Source organism: Penicillium samsonianum, assembly GCF_028829775.1.
Source record: "Penicillium samsonianum strain IBT 33392 chromosome Unknown utg000007l_segment0_segment0, whole genome shotgun sequence".
Lineage (NCBI taxonomy): Eukaryota > Fungi > Ascomycota > Eurotiomycetes > Eurotiales > Aspergillaceae > Penicillium > Penicillium samsonianum.
In genome coordinates, this window is record NW_026643265.1 from 3,159,878 (window position 1) to 3,181,898 (window position 22,021).

Genomic DNA, 22,021 nt, shown 5'->3' on the forward strand with positions numbered 1-22,021 from the left:
TTATAGCTGCATCTAGGCGCAATCCCATCAACGTGGATAGTATGGATTGGCTAACTTTCCATTCGGTTTACGTTGCTCGGCCATAGGTTCATTCGTATAGTAGGTTTTCCCAAAATTATGGACAGTGCATGGTGCCTACGCATACCACATCCGGCATATGGGGTGGGGCGCGCTAGGGAAGAGACTAGGACTGCGGTTTAGGATGTGATGCCGGCAAATCATTTTCTGGAAAGATGACCCCACTAGATGGTACGAACTGTGCGTTGTAGCCTAATCTAGTCTACCTTGCAAGGCTTGTATATCCTCGAGTAGTTCGTGCGAGATGGTTATCCATGTCTATCGTTGCCTATATTGTAAGTTAGGGTTATCCGATAGGTCGAAATCCCGCGGTTTCCAGCTCATTTTTGGGGATATTTACTTCCCACGGTGCGAGATGGTGTTTGCGGAGAAATCAATTTCAACTTTGACTTGACGGTTGAAACCTTGACAAATTGAATGCATTTCATTCCCATCCCCGGCCCGTTTGGGGTGTTTCCGTGGAGCACTAGGGATATATGGATATTCAATCAGGGATCTCAGATCTATTATTTGGGTGAAAGCACAATATGTGTTTCTGTTATATGTCTTTATCTAAACAAGAATAGTCGGCCGCTTATGTGGCCTCCGTCCTTGAAGATATCGACAAAGCAATAATATATGTGGTATAAAATGAAGCCCACAGCATAAACGGTACTTTGTAGACCAAGCCCTTTTGTACAATAAACCAAATCTGATTGCAATAAACAGGAACAGCACCCCCAGGTCTACAAAATCCAAACAGGGCCCGTACCTGTGAAGTGGATGCTTCTAGACTTGTTTGCACATGGAGACCTCCTAGCCGAACCTTCAAACGAACATCCCACATCCGACACATTGATATCAGTCACATTGAACACGAACATGAAATGACGGTCAAGGAAGTGTGTTATGTGTGTAGTTCAAGCTAAACCAAGCTTATTCGCTACAATATCCAGCCCCTGTCCTATACCCCTGCCCTCGTAAGCCTATTCTAGTTAGACCATCGCTGTAGATCTATGCGCTGTACGCCTGGTCTTTCTTTGTTTACATCCTACGCCACAGAACCCCTCATGTGAGGTGTATGCATCGCGACCAAACGGTGCTAGGTAGAGTCAGAATCTTAAGTTTTGTGCATTGGGTACGGAGTACAGAATTCAATCCCGGTCAGATCTTCTAGATCGTCGATCTACATCCAGCATTAAGGCGGCATGGGCAGTATCCTGGTCGCCCCACGTGTGTCGATTAACGCCACTTGAACGAGGGTACGGAGAACTCCGTAGAGGGGCTTTGGCCTTGCATTGAGTAATGTATACCGAGAAACCTTGGAAGTTCAAGCGCAATTGCCGACGGGCCAATTGGACTGTCTCGAATTCTATATCTACAACATCCTCTAATCAAGAAAAAGCAGACCTCTCTCTACCGAGTAGGATTCAGGCCGTGTCTATTGTATATCATATCCAACATTTCAATACAAGCCAAGGGTCTAATCTAATCCAGCCTGTAGCCTTAAAATGCATGCAAATCAACAGATGCAATTAATATACAATGACCACGAAAAAGTAAAAGGGAATCAAAAAAGAACTAGGCTTGGAAAAGTAATCATCACAACTCATCCTTATCCTCCGCCGGCGGAGGCACAACCGGTCGCCCAGAATCCTTCGCCAAGTCAACTCCAACCTTCTTGCGCCACTTCTCCCAAAGAGCATGGAAGTCCTTCTCCATCCCGCTCTCCATCTGATCCGGCAGGATAACAGTATACTCAACAAACAGATTGCCCGCTTCATCATTCTCATCATGGTGATCATGTAAATGACCCTCGGAGTAGTGTGGCATGCCCTCCCCGGCAATAGTCTCAACAGCCAACGGCTGCACGACCTCACCACGTCCACGTCCAAGACGAACAACATGCCCATCAAGATGTGTAACATTGCGACTCCAACCACCCATCCACGCCTCGCGCAGTGAAAGACTCTCCTTCCAGAAAAGATCCTTCCCCTTCCGCCGGAAGAACGTCCCATCCGTCTTCTCCTCCTCCTCCACCCCAAGTTCAGGCTCCTTTTCATCCAAAACAACAATCAAATCCCCAGCAATCCAGTCGGGACTCTCATCAGCCTCATTCTCAAACACGAGCCTAGTCCCCTTACCCATCCCGGGCTCAATGGAAGCACTAGTCTCAACCTGGTTCTTGACAACCCGATTCCCCTCACAAACAGGACAAGGATTCTTAATCTTCTTCCCCTGTCCATGACACTTATCACACTGCATCTGCACCTGCTGGAACATCCCCGGCGCAAGCATATGTTTCTGAATAACCATACCACGTCCAGCGCACCGATCACAAGTCACGACCTTTCGATCCTTGGACCCCGTCCCCTCGCATGAATCGCAAATCTGCTGCTTCTCAACGAGGAAGTTGATCTCGCGCCCATTGTAGAAATCCCGCAGCGGCAGCGCCGCCCGCACTTCCATGTCCGGTCCGCGACGGTGTCCAGGCGCGTGGCCCGAGTGTCCACCCCCGCCGAAGAATCGCGAGAACAGGTCGAATGGGTCGTGGCTGCCGCCGGCCGTCCCGCCTTTGCGGTGCTGCTCCACACCGTCGTGGCCGTATTGGTCGTACACTTTGCGCAGCGTGCTGGTCGAGAGTACGTCGTAGGCGTCTGCTATTTCGACGAATCTCTCGCGCGCCGTATCATCGCCGCTATGGGGTGGGTTAGCAATTGCCTGGTATGGGTGTAATGTGTACCATGTGCGTAGCAGTAGAAAAAGCATGGAGAAATAGAAATAAGAGAATAGTTGCTGCACTCACGGATTCTTGTCAGGGTGGTATTTCTTGCTTAATGTTCTGTACGCGCGCTTGATGTCTCTCTCCGACGCGGACTTCGCGAGTCCAAGCACCTTGTAGTAATCTTCTGCGGCGATTACAACGACAGAGAATAGTACCACAGCTAGCGCGACTAGGAGTCGTAGTAATTGCATTTCAGCGGTGGGGAGCTGCGCGAGCAGCTGCTCGTGCGCTCGGAGGAGGAGGTGGAGCTTTTGTATTTGCGTAGACCGAGGTATGTAGGTAGGTGAAGCCTCGACGAGCTAGGGTTTTGGTGGGTTTGTTGTGATGTTTAATTATTAACCATGGAGTATGCAATCGCCGGTAACACAGGTATTCTCCTCCACCGAGCTTTATGCCAGAGAGTAAAGAATTGGAGATTGGAGGTGTTGGCTCCGCGGCTTCATTGTGCTAGATCGCTAGATCTACATTAGGTGGCCTAAAAAAGGAACAATGTTTAGCCGGATCACGTGCAAGTATGGCCACGGATTAGGAAATAAGCCATAAACAATGATGTAGAGTAAAATACTAGAATTCAAGTTATAATAGTACTTTCTATTGGAGAATATTATTGAATAGGTTTCTATTCATTTGTGGTGCAGCTTTGTGTTGTTATATTGTCTGCCGTGTTGTTCAATTCCATAGATATACATCGATGTATAGAGGTGGGCCCAAAGTGCTACATATGTGTCTTGGTAATGACCAAGGAAAAATTGCCTTTTACGTAGCAGAAATACCAGATGTTTTTATATCACCAATTGCCATCCACATCCATCAAACCGCTCCTCGTACGCATCGCGAACCATCTTTCGAGTCCTGTATTCGAAAATTCCGGGATGGGAGACGACAAACAGAGCTGCGTTGTAGGCCACATCGCTATCGTTGATATCGTCCTCGAAGTCACCCAGAAGAGACAGGTACACAAGCCTAAAAGCCGAGTCTTGTGCTAGGGTTTTTACATCTCGCTCATCCGAATGGTTCTTGCCCCTCCTAAGGCCTCCATGATAGAGCGGAGATTGCGTCCAGATAGGACATCAACACAGAGAAATTCGAGTGTTTCGCAAAGAAGATGATAGTCACTAAGCTGGGTTGGCATGCGGCGAAGGAACCGACGAAAGCCGTTTTTGGTTCCTTCATTGATCACATCGAAAAAAGGTATCTCGTTATGTGTGGGCAACTGGCCTATATCTTGACCGGAGGCTCGTTGGAACCTGAGAAAGGAAGCAAAATATGGCATTTTGCTCATATCGACGGAGTATTCGACGCCTCCGACACGGATCTCAACGGTGGAATCATGTTCCACTTGCTGTTTTGCGGCCTACTATATGATGAGCTCATAATTATCAGGCCGATGATTGATTTTCTGGTCCTTTACCTGCATGTGATCCGACAAGACAACTCTGATATAGTGGATATTGTCGACGTTGATTTCCGAAGAGGATCAGGTCTGGTCTGGCGGGAGATGGGATAACCATGAAAAGTTGCAGAGCATTCATTGCCACGCAGTTATCTCTATATAGCTTATAGAGACAAAGAACAGGTCTCAGAATAAGGGGCAAAGAGAGGTCTGACAGACACTGCCTGAGCAAACAGAAAACAGCAAACATAGGAAAGGCTGGGGGTTCTACTGAAGGGAGATTCCAAAAACGAGCTTGTTTCCTAAATGGTAGAACACACTTGTGTTATGCTACCTCTACAGCATTATTAGGCTCTATTAGGGGTCTTGATTTGGTTAATCATTCTGTGATAAAAGGAAGTAAGAGGTGAGCACTAAAACAGAAAGTGAAAGCCATCGAGGACAGGCTGACATTAGGATCCATCATAAAATCATAAACACGCTGCTAGCTAAGAGAACCATTTCCCAAATCAGATAAGAAATGCAATTAGTGTCGCCCAGCAACATTAAAGATATCATTATGCCAGGTACCACCAAGCCCATGCGTCTCATCTCCATCCTCAATAGCCTCCTGCGCACGTGTAGCTTCCTCATGCCAGGTCTTGACAATACTACCGGGAGTATAAACACCCTCAAAGACACCCTTATCGAGCGGCTCAAGACCAATCCTAGCCTCGACATCAGAGTCGGCGGGTTTAAGGCGCGCAAGGACAGCCCGCATAAAGGTCGCCAGGTCCTGCGGGTTAGCGATGCGTGCAGCACGTAGCCGTTCACGGGCAAAGACTAGCTCGCGATTCAGCGCGAACGTCGCTGCAACAATCTCCTCTGCAATCTTCTTCTCCAGCACGCGCCGCACGAGATGTTTCAGGAATGGCTTGGTCAGCCATAGGAGGAATCTCCACTTGCTGCGCTTGACTTTGTAGTCGAGTTTGTGGACGCAGACGCGAACGCCGCGCAAAGAGAAGATCTGCTCCAGGCTGCCGCGGCCGACTTCGATGTCTAGGGAGATGTCGATACCGCGGCGGTCTAGGTAAAAGCTTGCTATGCCTTCGTCTTTCAGGCGGAAGAAGCCTGTGTGCGTGCGGAACCAGTAGCCGAAGTCTTCGGCGCTGATGTTTAGTCCTTGGACGGTGACTGTGAAGGCTGTTTTCATGAGTGTTTCTGTGCGCTTGGAGTGGGTTTTTACCACGTCGATGTCATTGCGCGTGAGGAGATGCAGGCGGTAGGGGAGGAATGAAGAGAAGTTTACTGTGTGGCCGGGTTCAAGGATTAGGCTCTCAAGGAGGAGGTCCATTTCTGGAGCAGAAATCTCCAGACGGGGGATTGGGATGTATTGGATTGCTCGGAGGAGCACCGGGAGGAAGACGTTCACCAAGTCTGCTGGGAGGTCGGCCTTCTTGTCGTTGTAGGCGCCCCAAGCATCCTGGTAGATCTTCTTAGTGGCATTGATCAACTTGGAGACAGCTGGGTCTTCCGGCACGGTTCTAAGCGTGCGTTTGGTCTGTGCTAAGAAATCGTCCATATCCTTTCGCAGGCTCGTCTCCGAGCCTACTTTTTCGGAGTGTTGTTTGAGTTTATCGAGCTTCTGCGGTGCCGAGTCGAAGAACTCGGGGTTGGTGAGCATGTCCTGCAACGAAGTTCCGACCTCTCCGAGTAGATCGTCAAACTCGGGATCTTTGTTTGCATGGCGCAAGACATTGTGGAACTTCTCCTGAAGCCGATCCCACTCTTCTGCGCTACCGAATGACCGCAAGAGAATCCAGAATTCATCGACCGCCCGCTTGAGGTCAGCATTGACTTCCAGGTCTTCTTGGGCGACCGAGGCAGTATTCTCTGCTACATCCGCGTAGATCTTAGCATATCGTGCTACCAATTGAGCAAGTGTCGCCACCGAGTCAGAGTAGTCCGTCCTCTCCCGGAGGTTTTGAACCGCCTGCTTCAGCCGAAACAGCAAGGTATCCCTCTCCCGGCCTGACAGGTGCTCCTTAGCGCTCTGCACAGCATCGTGGCCTGTCTGGGCGATCCCTTCGCCGGTCACATCCGCGACATGTGCAACTTCCTCCTTCACCTCGGCCTTTGATAGTTCATGCCCCTCATCGGCACCGGCACCCTGTAGCGCCTGTTCTTCATCCTCGGACGGTTTCACTTGTTCCGCAACTCGCTTGGAAGATTCAGCGAGCGAGTCAGCGGTATCAGCGAAGATCTGGCGGCCAACAGTAACGATGTCATCGACGAAAAGACGGAAATCGGAATTAGTCAGAAGCAGACTACCAACAGTGCGGAAGCTGTCATATGCTACGCGCAGGGATTAGCGAACGATCATCACTTTGTAATTTGCATGTGCCAAGCCCGGAAACTGGGGAGAGGTGGAAATGCGTGACCCACCAGCTTTAGTATCTGCCCGCGCCTTCACGTGGGCGGCCTGTCTCGAAACCCTCTCGCTATCCACCTCGACGCGCGAACGGGCCAGGCGCCACAGAAATTCCTGGAGCTGGTCTTGGCTGTTCTTCTGTTGCAGAAATTCGATGAAGACCTGGATCCACAGTCGACTGTCCCGCACTAGCTGGCGACCGACGCTGCCGATGTCCTGGTTGCGCAGGTTGAGGACGTCGGAAGCTAGAAGAGTGCGGAGGTTGGCGATGGTTTGTTCAGTTGATGGCATATACCCCTCGGAGATGGCGCGGACCATCTGGTAGCTATGTAGTTTCTGGTGAAGTTGTCGCTGACGGGAGGTGTCATCCTCGTAGCGAGGGAGGAGGGGTTCAGTCTCAGAGGACATATTGGATAAGGCCCTACTGGACCGTGTGAGATAATAGTAATGTCTGGAGATGAAGCTAAATGAAGGTTGAAGTTCTGCGTAGGGAGGAGTTAAGCTCGGGAACCTGTTTTGGGCACATGACGACACATCACTACAATGCAACCAGTGCAACGTAAATGTTTGCTGCTAGTTTGCTACTTAAGTACATATGTACCTTAACGAAATATTTCTTGAATACCTCAATAGTTAAGAAATAATCAAGAGACATGAAGCTCTGAATTAATTGAAGCTTCCAAGGTTGGATGGAAGTAATTGAAGCTATTATGTAAAGAATTGATGATCCGCGATCTGGGGAAAGCTATGGATTTAGCCGGGCCATTCACGTAACCTTTCATGCAACCATGGCAATAGTCCAATTAGATCGGGCTTAATTCGATGTATGTCGATGTTTACTCCATTTGATCCTCGATTTATCCATTCTGCGCGTTTAAACTGGGTAATTATTGACAGGGAGACCCTGATCTGCGGTATAAAGGAGACAAAAAGCAAAAAAAATGTACATATATGCCTCATGTAATTCGAGAATGATACATCCAATATGGTATGAGCTCATTCACATTCTACGATGTACACCCACGCGGGAAATAGCCAAGCCCTTGCAAGCCCAACGTTGGGAACTGCAGGTGGGAAAAGCTCTGACGAGTTCGGAGATATGTATCCAATATGTACGCAGTAGAGCAGAGCATAGGAATGAAATTATTAATAGAAGCTTTACGCCTTACACAGAGCTGCCAGGTTACCCGGACAAGGGGTCCAATCGGCGACGGGATATGAAATCCCTGGATTCCGAGTTGTTTCTTCCGACAAAGCTCGTGAAGTGGATGTGGTTCCAGACCTGACAATTAAAAGAATATTATTGAAGGGGCAAAAAAAATAACGCAACCGTGCTAACATAAGTAAGCAAAAACCCCTGGGCCTGTCGGCGACCGAGAGCCATTCACAAGGCCGAATATCATCGTCAACGCGGCGGACTCGAAACAGAGGCCTAAAAGTCTCACCGGGGAGCTTCCGATCGGAAGAGTTCCTTAATATAATTTTCCTATCTATAGGTATAGTATAGTTCATATGTTTTTAGCAACATATGATATTTTAGGGCGGCAGTCTCCGTCGCCGACCTCCGATATACAATATACAATTAGTTTTCCGATCTCTTTCCAGAAGCCTTTTGAAGGATCTAAAGTTTCCCCAAAAAAAAAAAAAAAAATAGAGAAAAAAAAGAAAAAATGGAAAAATGGAAAAATGGAAACACCGAATAGAATTAATTAGGGTATAGCTTGACTCCACTTCGGCACTATCTGCGGCTCTAGGAGCTCGTAGCTGTGGATTGGGGTGGATCTTAAAACCAAAGAAGACTAGCGTAGACCCATGGCGGTTTCCTCCCCGGCTTTTACAGCCAATCAGGTTACAGTCTTTCTTTATTCACAGTTCTACTTGGTAGCTGTCATCACCAGTTCAAGGTCTACCGTGTAAATTGTAGATTTCTAACTCCGACTCCAATTTTCCATCCCCTCACATCCCCAACATCAATACATCGATATATCAATATGTACGGGAAACACAAACCGTGCTCCCTGCGCAATGCTGGAATGAGGAATAAATCGCGCACTGATCATCCATGTAATTTCCATGTAAATTATGTGTCTCATTCAATCCCCGAATGGATAATTCCCTTTCAATTCCATATTCAACACTGATTTGACTGTATCTCCGCATTTGTCGGAGTCGGCGCCCCCCGTCTCCACACGGTGATACTCTTCCCGAGGTTTCCTTGCTGGATCTGCTTCCCGAACAAAAAAAAAGTAGGAAAAAAAGAAATTAAACAAAAAAAGCTTTTGGAGGGATCCAGATTCCAGAAGGGCTTTCATGCACAACGGTTCGCTGTCAACACCGAAAATGAATCCACATGGGTCGTGACCCTCTCCTTCGTCCGACTCTTCCCGACTTCAAATCATGACTCTTTTTTTACTATACCGTGTCGCCTTGACACGCGGTCCCGGTTAATTATCTGGTCATCCTCCTCGGAATGTCCTGGATAATGTGCGCACGAACGTCCCAGGGCAAATTTAGTATGTTGTCTCGTGTACATAAAAACAGACTCGCATCTGCTCCCAAATCTTTTTCTTCTTTCTATCATTCTACCTCTACCCCGATCTCGAAGTCTTCTCAGTCAATCACAATGGCTCGATACCCATCACTGCCCACTCAACAAAGCCGGCCGGTGCACAGCACCCCGGCTCCTTATGTGAACCACGCCTCACCTGCGTAAGTCGACAGTCAACCCAGATCAACTCATCTGGCTCAGGCTTGCAACCAAGAAAGCAGTCACTAATACATCTCTCTCAGTGACGCCAACTATGACACCGCCAACCCTGCATACATCCGCAAGTATCTGCGCACATACGGCCTCACTCCTCCTCGCGCCGAGGGCTACGAGACACAAAAGACCAGATGCCTGGCACAGCTGGGTCTGAAGAACACTCCTATCGAAAAATTCCTATACCTCAGCACTCTGCGCAAGAACAATGTGCACCTGTTCTACCGTCTGGTGACAGACCACCTCAGGGTACGTTGAGCTCCGAGACATGTGATTGGGCCGGGGAATCTTGGGATGACGAAAATTAACCATAATAATCCCTGCAGGAAATGACCCCCCTGATCTATACCCCAGTGGTGGGCGAGGCTTGTCAACGGTGGTCCGAGATCTACCAACAGCCCGAAGGTACGTACCAGCGATGACTGAGATCATCTTCTCCGCAGTCGAATTGTCACATTCTCCGCAATTGGCTACTTCTCCGCACACGAATTAGAACCGGAGACGCTAACACTCGTTTTAGGTATGTACCTGAGCTGGGAAGATCGCGGAAATCTGGCTTCGGTCATCTCCAATTGGCCCGAGTCTAGCGTTGAAATCACATGTATCACCGATGGCTCCCGCATCCTCGGACTGGGTGATCTGGGCATCAACGGTATGGGTATCCCCATTGGCAAACTGGCTCTTTACACCGCCTGTGCGGGTATTCGTCCCGAGGCCACCCTGCCTCTCACTCTCGATCTGGGTACTGGTAACAAGGCCCTCCGGGAAGACCCGCTGTACATGGGCAGCCGTCGTGAGAAGATCACACCCGAGGAGGAGCGGGAATTCTTGGACGAGCTGATGGCTGCTCTTACCGAGCGCTGGCCTGGGTAAGTGACTCATTATCACATGTTTTTCGGGTGATCTCCCTATAGCAACCGCGACTAACAATGCTTCTCTAGTATCGTCATCCAATTCGAGGATTTCAAGAACCCCTTCCCCGCACTTGAGCGGTACCGTGATTTGTACACCTGTTTCAATGATGACATCCAGGGTACTGGCGCTGTCATCCTTGGCGGTGTCATCAACGCTGTCAAGCGCTCCGGTCTGCCCTGCAAGGACCACCGTGCCGTGTTCTTCGGCGCCGGCAGCGCCGGTGTCGGCGTCGCCCGCCAGATCGTCGAGTTCTTCATGCGCGAAGGCATGACCGAGGACGAAGCCCGCAACTGCTTCTACCTCGTTGACACCAAGGGTCTTGTCACCGCTGACCGCGGCGATAAGCTCGCCGACCACAAGGTCTACTTCGCCCGCCGTGACAACAACAGCGAGCAGTACAAGACTCTCGAAGAGGTCGTCGATTACGTCAAGCCCTCCATCCTGATGGGTCTCTCCACCATGGGTGGCGTCTTCACCCCGGAGATCCTGCGCAAGATGGCTGACTGGAACACTGCCCCTCTCATCTTCCCCCTCTCCAACCCCTCCTCAAAGTCCGAGTGTGATTTCGAGACCGCCGTCGTCAACACCGACGGCCGCTGCCTCTTCGCCTCCGGCTCCCCCTTCCCCAACTGCACCTTCACCAACTCCGCCGGCGAGACCCGCACCTACTACCCCGGCCAGGGCAACAACATGTACGTATTCCCTGGTATCGGTCTCGGCAGCATCCTGTCCAAGGCCGTCCGTGTCACAGACAGCATGATCTACGCCTCCGGCGATGCTCTCTCCACTGCCCTCACCGGCGAGGAGCTCGAGCGTGGTCTGCTCTACCCTGACATCACCCGCATCCGCGAGGTCAGTGTCGTCGTCACTCGTAAGGTGATGCGCGCTGCCCAGGAGGACAAGGTTGATCGCGAGATTGCCCTGCGCTCTATGAGCGACGTCGAGCTGGACAACTGGATCAAGGCCCGCATGTATGACCCTCACACTGAGGTCCGCGCTCTTGAGCGCGAGGTCGGCCACCTCCTCTCAAGTCTGGGAACAATCTCGCCCCCCATGACGGCGAGTGGCTCCCCGACTGAGGAGAAGAATGCCAAGTTGTAAGATTTGATCTTTTTTTTCTTGTCCTCGGCTTTGCATACTGCATTTTGCAAAAAAAAAAAAAGAACATCCGTTCTGATCTGTCAGCGCTTAGGATCTCTGCGTGATGGACTCGCATGTCACTTTTGACTTTCATATTTCCCCTTTTGGTTTCGAGCGCAGTTCTTTTTTTTTTTATTTATTCTTCTCTGCCCATTTTCGGGTTGGACACGAACTTCTTTTTCCCTGATTGAATACCCAGCACTTTTTTTTCTTTGGTTTTTGCTCGCATTTTGAGGGTCTTTGCATCTTGGGATAGTTAGGATTTAGCTGCCATTGCCATATGAATGAACAAATTTAAAATCACTTACATATTATATCATTATCCTACTAACCTACATCTTATCGTGCAATTTAGCTTGTTCACGCGTTTATTTTGTCCAATTCTTCATGAATAAAAACCCTAACATGTTCAGAGTTCGCAACATCTTCCCTATTAAGTTAGCAATAACGGCAACCCTCACTGATCGTCAGATAATCCAACCCCCCAACCTTGGAAGCACACGCGTAAATTCCAACGGATGAATCCAACTCCCCGATTTTCCAATCCACGTTTCGTCGAGGTGGAACCTCGGCCCTGAAGACTCCACAATACAAGACCGGGAGATCAATCTCTCCGCAGCGGCGAGATGACTAAGGGCTATAAGTTTCCCATCCCTTCACGGCAGAGGGTTTGAAAGCAAATTTATATTATTACAAATTTATATTATTGCAAATTCATATTATTATAAATTCATAAGAGTATCTGTTCGTTCTGTGTTTTCTTGTTCGGATTCTGTGGTATAGAGGTACGTCTGTCCTTTAAATTGTGAGAGGAATTGAGACTAAACATCATTACCAGCGTGTTTTATATCCGTTGGAATTCAATATCCATATATTAATCGCATACGAAGCTGCTTATACGCCATGTCTTCTCCCCTCGCAGACCCCGTCAAGCTCCCATGTGGACTGGTTTTGCCGAATAGGCTGAGCAAGGTACGACAAATCACATACATTGATCACGCCTAATGGCTATGCACACATGGAACTAACGTCCCTTTAGGCCGCAATGGCTGAGATGATCGCCAAAACGAACGAGCCGACAACCGCCCTGGCTGATGCCTATGAGCAATGGTCGAACGGTGGATGGGGGAGTATTCTTACAGGTAAGGTCCAATGCTGCCATGTTGAGGTTGGGACTTCTATCGCAAATGCGAAACCCTCAAGCCCTAACCATGACCCTAATTACCACCCTACACTATAAAAACATATCACCAACAGCCAAACCTAACACCTCACCAGGAAACGTCCAAGTCGACGTAAACCACATGGGCAGCCCCTTCGACCCAGCCCTACACAGCGAATACACAGACAGCAAAACCAACAGCGCCCTAGTCGCGCAATGGAAGAAATACGCCGACACCTGCCAAAAGCACGGCACGCCAGCCATCGCTCAGATCTGCCACCCAGGCCGGCAGTCCTTCCGCGTCGCTGGCCGCCGCGGCATGTTCGCGCAGACGCTCGCGCCCAGCGCCGTCCCCATAAAAGTTGGAGATAGCTACCTCGATAGGCTCATCGGGTGTCTGGTTTGGAGTCAGCCTAAGGAGATGACCACTCAGGATGTTGAGAGGGTTATTCGTCAGTTTGTTGATACCGCGAGGCTGATGGCGGATGCTGGGTTTTCGGGTATTGAGCTGCATGGTGCGCATGGGTATTTGATTGGTATGTTTCTTTCCTGTTTTTTTGCATGACTCGCTCGATAATCTTTGTGCTAATGGTTCCGTCTGTTTAGATCAATTCCTTAGCGGCAAGGTACGACACTCTCGGTTCCCCTATGCCCCATCCCAAACTACAAACACCATTGTCAACACCAAGACCAATACTAACTCTAACCCCCAGACAAACCTCCGCACAGACGCATACGGCGGCACGCCCGAAAAGCGCGCGCGCTTTATCCTCGAGATCCTATCTCAAACGCGCAAAGTCGTACCCGCAACCTTCGCAATCGGCATCAAGCTCAACTCAGCCGACCACAGCTCCGCAACCTTCGAAGAAACAATGACGCAAATCGCACTACTCGCCGAAGCCGGCATCGACTTCATGGAAATCTCAGGCGGCAGCTACGAAGACCCAAAGATGATGGGCTATGGGAAAGCCAATGCAGCGACAGCACCGAAATCATCGCGCACCGCGGCGCGCGAGGCCTTCTTCCTGGAGTTCTCGAAGGAGGTGCGACAGCGCCATCCTGGGCTCGTGCTTATGTTGACTGGTGGGTTCCGCACGCGTGCTGGCGCTGAGGCGGCTATTAGGGATAATGCTTGTGATCTTGTTGGTATTGGGCGGCCGGCGGCTATTGATCCCAAGTTCCCGCGTCTGTTGCTGGATGAGAGTGTTGGGGATGGTGAGGCGCAGATGTTGTTGAATAAAGTGGCTGTTCCGTGGTATGTGCGGTTCTTGCCGTTGCATCTTATTGGGGCTGGGGCTGAGAGTGTAAGTTCTTTTTTCTTTCCCGGTGGTGTTAATATGAGTAGTTTGCTAATGAGTTTGATAGACGTACTATTCTGCGCAGATTCAGAAATTGGGGAAGGGGATTGCTGCTATTGCGCCTCCTTGGTAAAGCGCCTCCTTGGTAAATTTTGTATTTGTATTAATGCTTGTTCTGTTTTGTTTTGGTGTAATAATTCGTTCGATTTGGAATAGAAGAGTAAAGCTGTGTACCATTTGAGACAAAGATAGAGCTGTACGATCAAATTCAAACAATTTGGGCTGCATCCCGTCACACTCATATATTCTTTAATATAATACGATTAGCAGTAGACAAGCCCAAGTCGCTTTTATAATTTTGTTTATGCATTTATACCTTAGACGCCAGGCCATCTTCTTAGTGTTTGCACCTAGGTATAAAGAGGTCAGCTTCTGCATGGGTTTGCTATTCCCTCTTCACCCCCCTCTTTGCTTCGTCTTTCCCTACCTCTGTATATTAAATATACCCCGCAAGTTCTCTTCCATCATGCCCATGGATGCCCTAGAATTCGTCAAGAACATCCATGGCTTGCTCAGGTGGACTTGATCGCGTTGCCGGGTCTGTCTTTCGTCAACATCTTCTCGCTGTTCCTCCCGTGCGTATCCTTGTCATCGCGATTGTGCCAAAGACTAATGCGCGTAAAGCCTCTACAGAGGACAATGACGTACCCGACTGGAACGCCAGTGACATATACGAGATCTGAGTGACTTTGGCTAAGCAGAGAGCTTATTCGCCGCGAGATCTCGCAAACGAAAGACCGAAGCGATGAGACCGAATAAATTGCCACTTACGGAGATTCCATACCTGCAGCCGTCTTAATCAAGATTATGCCAAGCCGTGGTTCGCAATGGATTTTTCAGGAAAGCCTGTCGGACTCGAGGATATGACATGCGCCGGAGTGCCTTCAACGAATCACCACCTTAATATATATATATATCAGCAACAGGAGCGGTTTGGTTCTAGTTCATTGAACCCTAACACACAACTTGCGCACCACACACACATCCGGGCTCATCCAACATATGCCTATGGGAGCATGGCTCTCACCAGTCCACCACATCTTGTCTAGTATGTTTGGCGTATCTCACCGTGGACAGAGCTCTTGTCTCATGAAGGGCAACAGTATATGAGCCCTTTTTGTGATTAATTCGACTGACCATATGATGTAAAGGGATTTCAAACGCAACAATGGCTCGCAGCCAGTCTGAGCATACTTCAGAGAACGAGGATTATAAGATGCAAATCTATCTTGAGACGCATCATCTTGACTTCAAGTCCTTTATGTCCGAAGGCAACGAAGACGACTTAGTCTACATCGACGTGAACGCAACGGCTCTGCAACCGATTCTGAGATAGAGCCCGAATATAGCCCCAATGATTTCGACACAGAGTCGATCCCTGAAGTGACCTTCCCTCTTCTACAAACGGACTGGGTCTGTTCACTGGAAGAGTCTTTTCTGGGCATAGCAAAGATCCAATCTTGTAGAGCTCTATCTTTGAGCCAAAAGATGATAGATGCAAACCAACCAAAGAGGTATTTTGCATCTATCATCTTTGGTTGGTGACTGGACATGACATCCTGGTAGGAAGAGGAAGAAAGATGGGCGCAAGTCACCACCCGCCATACCATGTTTCCAACTTCTCCTAAACCTCTCAGCTGGATGAGTATGGTGAGCCTATCGATTTCGGAATGCCGTAAGAACTTATCAAGGCCGTGTCGGTAGCGGTTTGGGATCTCATGGCCGGTTTCGACAATTTCGTTGAAGGGCGAGAACCAAAGACGAGGGAAAGTGGAGCAAGGCTGGATAGAGCGGGAACGAATCGGGACCCTACCAGTCGGGATAGCCAGATCCAAGCCCCAAGAGCCTGACACCTTCTTTGGCCGAACCGCCCCAGTCATCATTGCTTGGCTGGAAGACATCCAGAGATGGTACGAAGAATATGAAGAAAAGAGGCCAATGGTATCCCCACGGGATGAGAGGGAGCTGCATCGATTCCCACGGGAATTCAGACGCTGGCCAACCATGTTCTTTGAGCGCTACCCAGGACTAAGACCGACTCCCCATCCCCAGCGATACTACTATGGAGATCGAAGGGCGTTTGGCCACGGATGGCATCTCAGGCCAGAATGGTACCTAACTGATTTCGAGGAATACTACGATGACTACTCTCGACTTATCTCAAAAATCACCCACACCTGCGCCATCTCTCGGGAATGCGTGTTCCCCGAGTGAGTTGTTGTCAATCGGCCCCAATTCATGGTGAAATCGCTAACTCTTCGGGCGCCCCTCTTCAGAAATTCACTGATGCTTATGATCACTGGGTTTCCAACCGCCGTTCAATAATGGGTTCTGAAGCTGAACGTACTTGTGAACCGGTAACGTTCAGTCCTTGGTTCATTCTGATCCCTTACGAACCGTGGGCTCTCTTTATAGCTTCCCGCCGGCCTAGAAGGCCACCGATACGAACTGCTTGCCCTAATCTCTTGGGTGGGACTTTTCTGGGGCACCTATGACACTACGCGTCCCAACTTCGAGGGCTTTATCAAGAACTGGGTATTGCCACATAGTGCCCTTGCCCAGCTCGCTGAGAGAATCTCTAACCTCTGCCGGTCTTTCCTCCTTCTCGCTCAAACCCATATCAACACGCATGGTCTTCATCCTCGCTGCTCTGTGATTTCTTAAGCCCCTCCTCCTATCTGGCTCTGCCAATCTCCTCACGTCGTTGTCAGAATGCACGCCGCGCCGGCTACCGCAATAGGTTGCAGAGTCGAATGCCTACCCCCCTCCAGATCAAATCAGACGGAGGTCCCAAGAGGTTTGCTGAGATCTCTATGATAAAGCATAAGTCGATCGACACTGAAGACAACGTCCATAGGTGGTATAGCGCTGTTGGGAACTTCCGTCTCAGCGTTACCCATATCGTCAAGGACGGCGTCATCGGAACAGCTCACTCCAATAAGTATTCCGCATTGGTTGAGAGGTTTCCCTTCATGATGATTCCTGTGGAGTCCCCATAGTGGCGGGAGGTGTGCTCCTGAACTCGGCGGTTTGTGCTGTGCTGCGTTTCTGAATGGTCCCAGGGTGTATCCGCGCCTTTGGAAATAAACCAGGTACTCTTGAAATATGGTCCTCTCATAGGAATTTTTGATGTAGTCTCCCACCGAGATGAGCGCAGCGTGGGCCTCACCTGGGACAAGCCGGCTGTGGAGGCGACGGATCGTCCCCACCTCGTCCAGTCCGAGGATTCGGTAAGCATCTGGCATGGCGCTGTTTCTGCCTTTAGAACTAGTGTGTAGTACGCTATCTCTAGATAGATACATCTCTCACTCCTTTCACCATTCCTTCCTAGCCAGACACAATCTATCATGCTTGATGTCCTTCTATAGTTAATATTCATATGTTAAATCTGCGATGCTGCCATAACTCTTTGCTATCTCCAAAATATTGTGTTGGGCGTCATCCCCCTACAAGGTGGCTCTGTCGATATTAGTGTTCGCTTCCGTGAGGTATTAAGTAGTCAACATGCGTGGGTATGGTATTATCATTGTAGATTACATGCCTTGGTGATATGTTATAGATACAAAAAAGTGCTCGAACTAGCAGGGCGACTTTTATTCTTCCTCAATAGGAAATAACCGCAACTGATTCAACCTTTCCTGTTCCTTCAACTCCGCTAGTTGTTGATGAAGTTCATCGTTGCCCTGGACCAAACTTTGAATCCATAGTGCGGCCCCCTCGAGAACATATTTCCTTGTGTATGACTGCTTCTCAAGGCCTGGCACAATGCGACAGAGTTCTTTATATCGGTCTCCAATGAGCTCCCTCCTCTTCTTTTCCGATCGGCAATGACACAATTTTTGTCCTGGCCTTTGCACACACTTTCTCTTCTTTTGCCCAGACTTAGTCCTTGCTTTGACGCAGCTTGCCCGTTGTGTGCATTCATTATTATCCGAAGAGAGCACTTGACCTTGGCTCGATGAGGATGACGATGACGATGGCGAGGAGGGCGTTTGGGAGAATCTTTCATTTTGTGGGACCATTGAGGGCTGGAACATGGGAAGTGTGAATCCGTTCAGCTCGGATGGATCCAGTATAGGCTTCTGAGGTGGCTCGTGTATAGTTTCGGGAGCATTGAAGCCAATGTCCATGGAGGCACAGAAACTGGCCATGTTCCGCATCAGGTTCTGCACGAGCCTCTCCTCTGTCCAGGTGCCAATGGGACTAGAGTAGCCGTGATAGCAGAAGCTGGGATCTGAACCCCATTGGAGACCTTCTTCAGTGGGCCATGTGTTTCGGGAGATTTGTTGTGGTTTGTCGGCTTGCCAGGGACAGTGTTGTGAAAGGATACTATAGTCCATTGGAAGCGTATGATTGTCGTTTTCCATTTGGGGTTGTGGCAAATATTCAATTGATATTAGGCTGGTTTCTTGGACTTGTAAAAGATATTCAGGTACCAGGTGGTATGCAGCCGAAATTGTACTTTGGGTTTTAGATGTTGGTGAGTCTGGCTTTGGTATTCTGATATCAGGCTTCGAGGTGGCACGACAACAACGATATGTAACAGCACTTGGTTTTGGATTTTGGATAAAAGGAGGAAATGAAGGGGATTAGCTTTCTCCTAATATTTGAAGCAAGTCTCGTTAATGAGGCAGCAGGGTTCCCTACGTCAACTCCGGAATGCACCCGGTATAGTATTTGCGGATCCGCAGCCTCCGCATCCGCAAGGGAAGCGCGACGTTCATCCGCAATGGAATGATTGGCTAATTCGGCAAATTGAATTTCTCTCTATACCCTTTTATCTGTGTACGCATAGCTCTACCCCGTAGTACTGTAGTATTTGCGGAGTAGTTGGTTTTTTTTGATCAAGTATTCCTCTCTTAACGCCTGTAGAAACACACCGGGTGCATCCCGGCCCCGGGGGGCTCCACGTATGATGTCGATCTAACAAATCGGACCCAGGCACCCAATTATAGCAATTCAAGGTTCATTAGCTTAGATCTTAAGACAAAACAAGAACAGTTTTCTCCATTTCAAGGTTTCTTTTTATTTTCTGATTCTGCGGGGGGTATGGATTAGCACGTGACGATGTCTCCGGGTACATTCCGGACACAACGGTCCCGGGGTTGTTCCACTTTCCCCTTTCGCCAGTACTGCAGTTCCTGCAGCATGCGCCCTTTCTTTCGGTCACACTCCGGATCACCAATAAAATTGTGCTGCAGCAATACTGTGGGTCGCGTATACCCTTAGCTGTGGCTTATAGGACCAAGCGCTGCCAAACAGATGCCTCCCAAAGGGGGAATTACTAAACGAGAGCCGCGGCGTCGCAAGATTGCCTTGGCCTGTGAGTCGTGCCGAGATAAAAAGGTCAGATGCGATGGTATAAAGCCAATTTGTGGCCCATGCGCTCGACGCTCGTATACCGTTGACCAATGTGTATACAAGCTGGACAATGCGAGGTCAGCCAGCAACGATGAATACCTAAAGATTCTCCATAATCGTATTCGAGAGCTTGAAGAGATATGTGCAAAAGGCGGGGTTGCCGTCCCGCCTGGGCCATCACAAAATGGAGACTACAGGGCATCTGAAAGTCAAAGTCACATGGGTGAAGATATGGATTTGGACCCTCTGGACGCAGAATCTAGGACATCTGTTGCTGCAGAAGGGTTACTAGGACTGGGCTCCACCCCTGTGCCATCTGGACCAAGTCCTCTGTCTTCGACACCCACTTTTCAACCGCCAAGGTTTCCAGTGCGTAGGGATCGATCGGAAGCTGAGCGCTATAGATCTCCACATACGGCACATCTGTCTCCTGAGTCTGCCCACCCACGAGCAGGCAGTATCTATCCCCCACCATCTCTCAACTCCAACGGTAATGTCACCGCCATGGGTGCAATATCTGTCGCAGGAGATGACCCAAGCACAGACTCTCCACAGGAGCAGCAATACTACGGGAACTCTTCAGTGGCCTCTTTCATGCGTCTTGCAGGAGAGTCTATGCCTTTGCAGTCATATATGTCAGCTTTGCGAGACAGCAAGAGTGAGCCATCAAGACTCCAGGACTCTGATACGGGGATTTGGCGAGATATTGGCCATCCCTCGGTAGATCTTCGGTTCGACGACTTCTCCTTACCTCCTCGATCTCTGGCAGACCATCTTCTTGAGTGTTATTGGGACAGGGTACATTGTCTATTCCCATTTTTCCATCGCCCTAGTTTTGAGCAAGCGTATGAAAATCTCTGGGGATCGGATAAAGCACCCAAGCCCGAGTTACCACAGCTCAATATCGGACTCGGAGGCGCATTTGATTGCGGTCCTAATTCAATTGTCTTCCATTGCGCACTCAATTCTATATTTGCCATTGGCTGCTATTTCTCTAATATCCCGCCTACGGACCGTGAGACTGCGGTTTATTCATTTTTCCTTCGCGCAAAGCGATTTGTGAATCTTGATCTTCTAGACATAGGCACTATTGGCGTGGTCCAAACACTTCTGATTGTTTCACTTCTTCTTCAAAGTACCCCTTATCCGAATCGGTGCTGGAATGCAATTGGACTGGCGTGTCGAGCTGGTCAAGGACTCGGGTTACACGAGACAACCACACACGCCTCGAACAAGCCTCTGGAGACAGAAATACGGCGGCGTACCTGGCATAGCTGCGTCATTATGGACATGTTGGTGCAATCGTTTTTCTAGATTATTTTTTCAAGAAACAGCTAACGGAGGAAAATAGGATTGTGAGCATGACACATGGAAGACCGAGTATGACCTCTCATATCTCACCACTGCCTCTGCCTGTAATGGGAACGGACTCCCAAGAAGCTGATCCTTGTGAGCTTAGTGGACAATCCTGTGATCATAAGTTGGGATATATGACGTTCTATGTTTCAACCATTGAATTATACAAAATTCTCGAGTCTATTCTATCCGAGGTCTATAACGCTTGGCAGAGTCGATCGAATAGCACTCGCACCACTTTGCTGCGAAGCTCCAAGCTTTGCAGCCTGGATGTGTTGATGGAGCTCGACGATAAACTTGCTGCCTATGAGACTAGCGTGCCCCAGCCCTTGAATTGGACAGATGAACCATCGCTGCATCGCTCAGACAATGTCAATGCGTCGATCTTCAAACGCCAGCAGAATGTGTTGCGTGCGAGGTAGCTTCTCTCTTTGGGCTTTTGAGTTACAATTTCTAACCAAAGAAAAAATAGATTCATCCACCTTCGCCTCCTGTTATATCGCCCTATGTTTACTCAACTCTGCTCCGATGAGCGAGCAGGCTCATCACGCCGTTCCGATATCCAACCCAGCGAGAAAAACATAATCTACTCTTCGGTATTTTCAAAATGTGCCGCCTCCTGCGTCATGGCAGCCATAGACCTGGTCTCACTTGTTCATGAGACATATCGAACAAATGTAACTGATGCATGGTGGTACAATGGATTCTGTTCGTGATCAATCCCGCTCATTGTTATTCATGCTCATCAACTAACACGTACTAGACACATCAACTGCAGGGTTCATCCTTATAATGTCATACTCCTGCCATTCAATCCGGGAGCAGGTTGATTCGCAAATCGTGGATGAGAGCCGGCGCAAGTGCGAAGAGATCTTAGGTTTTATGGCTATGTTCAGTGTATCCGCCCGCAACTCGTTGCAGTTCTTGCAAGTGACACACCAACATATTATGCAAAACTACTCAGGTTCGTTGTTTGTTAATGGATTTTTTTTCATTGGGTTATGCTAATTCTCATATAGCTACTTGCCGGCCTGGTGAAGCCTCGTCGTTGGTTTCTACTCAGCTGCACCAAAGGGGTGATCAACAACTGAACCGACCCGATTTGTCGTCACAGCCTACCGAGCCGATATCAGACGAACACAGCATCCGTCAAGAACCCAATAACATGGATTTCAATCCTTTTACAACTTGGGATGAGATGGGACTGGGTCAGGAAGAGTTTGGGTTCCTTGGAAGATTTGATTTGCCTGATCTTGCAGGCTGGTTTACGGATATACCCCCTTGAACATATCATAGATGCGAATTTTTCTTTAAAATATTTAA

General features: G+C 49.1%; 10 protein-coding genes across 10 annotated transcripts; 5 read left to right on the plus strand and 5 right to left on the minus strand.

Moving 5' to 3' along the window:
* Window positions 1–1,659: 1,659 nt before the first annotated feature.
* On the minus strand, window positions 1,660–3,266 carry N7471_012075 (uncharacterized protein; the record flags this gene model as incomplete). The annotated part of the gene is made up of 2 exons (XM_057284794.1): window positions 2,864–3,266; window positions 1,660–2,755 (listed from the first exon to the last, which is right to left on the minus strand). Exons 1-2 carry the CDS (start codon window positions 3,031–3,033, stop codon window positions 1,660–1,662), a joined length of 1,266 nt encoding a protein of 421 aa, XP_057131060.1. The 5' UTR covers window positions 3,034–3,266.
* Window positions 3,267–3,624: 358 nt separating this feature from the next.
* On the minus strand, window positions 3,625–3,881 carry N7471_012076 (uncharacterized protein; the record flags this gene model as incomplete). The annotated part of the gene is made up of 2 exons (XM_057284795.1): window positions 3,625–3,805; window positions 3,838–3,881. The coding sequence occupies 2 exons, from the start codon at window positions 3,879–3,881 to the stop codon at window positions 3,625–3,627; spliced, it is 225 nt and encodes a 74-aa protein (XP_057131061.1).
* An 880-nt stretch (window positions 3,882–4,761) lies between these two features.
* On the minus strand, window positions 4,762–7,053 carry N7471_012077 (uncharacterized protein; the record flags this gene model as incomplete). The annotated part of the gene is made up of 2 exons (XM_057284796.1): window positions 4,762–6,569; window positions 6,660–7,053. 2 exons carry the CDS (start codon window positions 7,051–7,053, stop codon window positions 4,762–4,764), a joined length of 2,202 nt encoding a protein of 733 aa, XP_057131062.1.
* Window positions 7,054–9,068: 2,015 nt separating this feature from the next.
* On the plus strand, window positions 9,069–11,422 carry N7471_012078 (uncharacterized protein; the record flags this gene model as incomplete). The annotated part of the gene is made up of 5 exons (XM_057284797.1): window positions 9,069–9,354; window positions 9,436–9,655; window positions 9,733–9,811; window positions 9,927–10,275; window positions 10,348–11,422. The coding sequence occupies exons 1-5, from the start codon at window positions 9,116–9,118 to the stop codon at window positions 11,420–11,422; spliced, it is 1,962 nt and encodes a 653-aa protein (XP_057131063.1). The 5' UTR covers window positions 9,069–9,115.
* Window positions 11,423–12,364: 942 nt separating this feature from the next.
* N7471_012079 (NADH:flavin oxidoreductase/NADH oxidase family protein) lies at window positions 12,365–14,054 on the plus strand (the record flags this gene model as incomplete). Its single annotated transcript, XM_057284798.1, has 6 exons — window positions 12,365–12,433; window positions 12,501–12,603; window positions 12,740–13,159; window positions 13,230–13,249; window positions 13,337–13,927; window positions 13,989–14,054. The coding sequence occupies 6 exons, from the start codon at window positions 12,365–12,367 to the stop codon at window positions 14,052–14,054; spliced, it is 1,269 nt and encodes a 422-aa protein (XP_057131064.1).
* Window positions 14,055–14,484: 430 nt separating this feature from the next.
* N7471_012080 (uncharacterized protein) lies at window positions 14,485–14,664 on the plus strand (the record flags this gene model as incomplete). The annotated part of the gene is made up of 1 exon (XM_057284799.1): window positions 14,485–14,664. The coding sequence occupies one exon, from the start codon at window positions 14,485–14,487 to the stop codon at window positions 14,662–14,664; it is 180 nt and encodes a 59-aa protein (XP_057131065.1).
* A 1,321-nt stretch (window positions 14,665–15,985) lies between these two features.
* Window positions 15,986–16,645, plus strand: N7471_012081 (uncharacterized protein; the record flags this gene model as incomplete). The annotated part of the gene is made up of 3 exons (XM_057284800.1): window positions 15,986–16,191; window positions 16,258–16,297; window positions 16,397–16,645. 3 exons carry the CDS (start codon window positions 15,986–15,988, stop codon window positions 16,643–16,645), a joined length of 495 nt encoding a protein of 164 aa, XP_057131066.1.
* Window positions 16,646–16,758: 113 nt separating this feature from the next.
* Window positions 16,759–17,226, minus strand: N7471_012082 (uncharacterized protein; the record flags this gene model as incomplete). Its single annotated transcript, XM_057284801.1, has 1 exon — window positions 16,759–17,226. The coding sequence occupies one exon, from the start codon at window positions 17,224–17,226 to the stop codon at window positions 16,759–16,761; it is 468 nt and encodes a 155-aa protein (XP_057131067.1).
* A 348-nt stretch (window positions 17,227–17,574) lies between these two features.
* Window positions 17,575–18,348, minus strand: N7471_012083 (basic helix-loop-helix domain-containing protein; the record flags this gene model as incomplete). Its single annotated transcript, XM_057284802.1, has 1 exon — window positions 17,575–18,348. The coding sequence occupies one exon, from the start codon at window positions 18,346–18,348 to the stop codon at window positions 17,575–17,577; it is 774 nt and encodes a 257-aa protein (XP_057131068.1).
* Window positions 18,349–19,119: 771 nt separating this feature from the next.
* On the plus strand, window positions 19,120–22,014 carry N7471_012084 (uncharacterized protein; the record flags this gene model as incomplete). Its single annotated transcript, XM_057284803.1, has 6 exons — window positions 19,120–19,198; window positions 19,224–20,634; window positions 20,694–21,116; window positions 21,171–21,406; window positions 21,462–21,662; window positions 21,718–22,014. Coding segments are annotated over 6 exons (2,616 nt in total), but the record flags the coding sequence as incomplete, so codon positions are not given.
* Window positions 22,015–22,021: the final 7 nt, after the last annotated feature.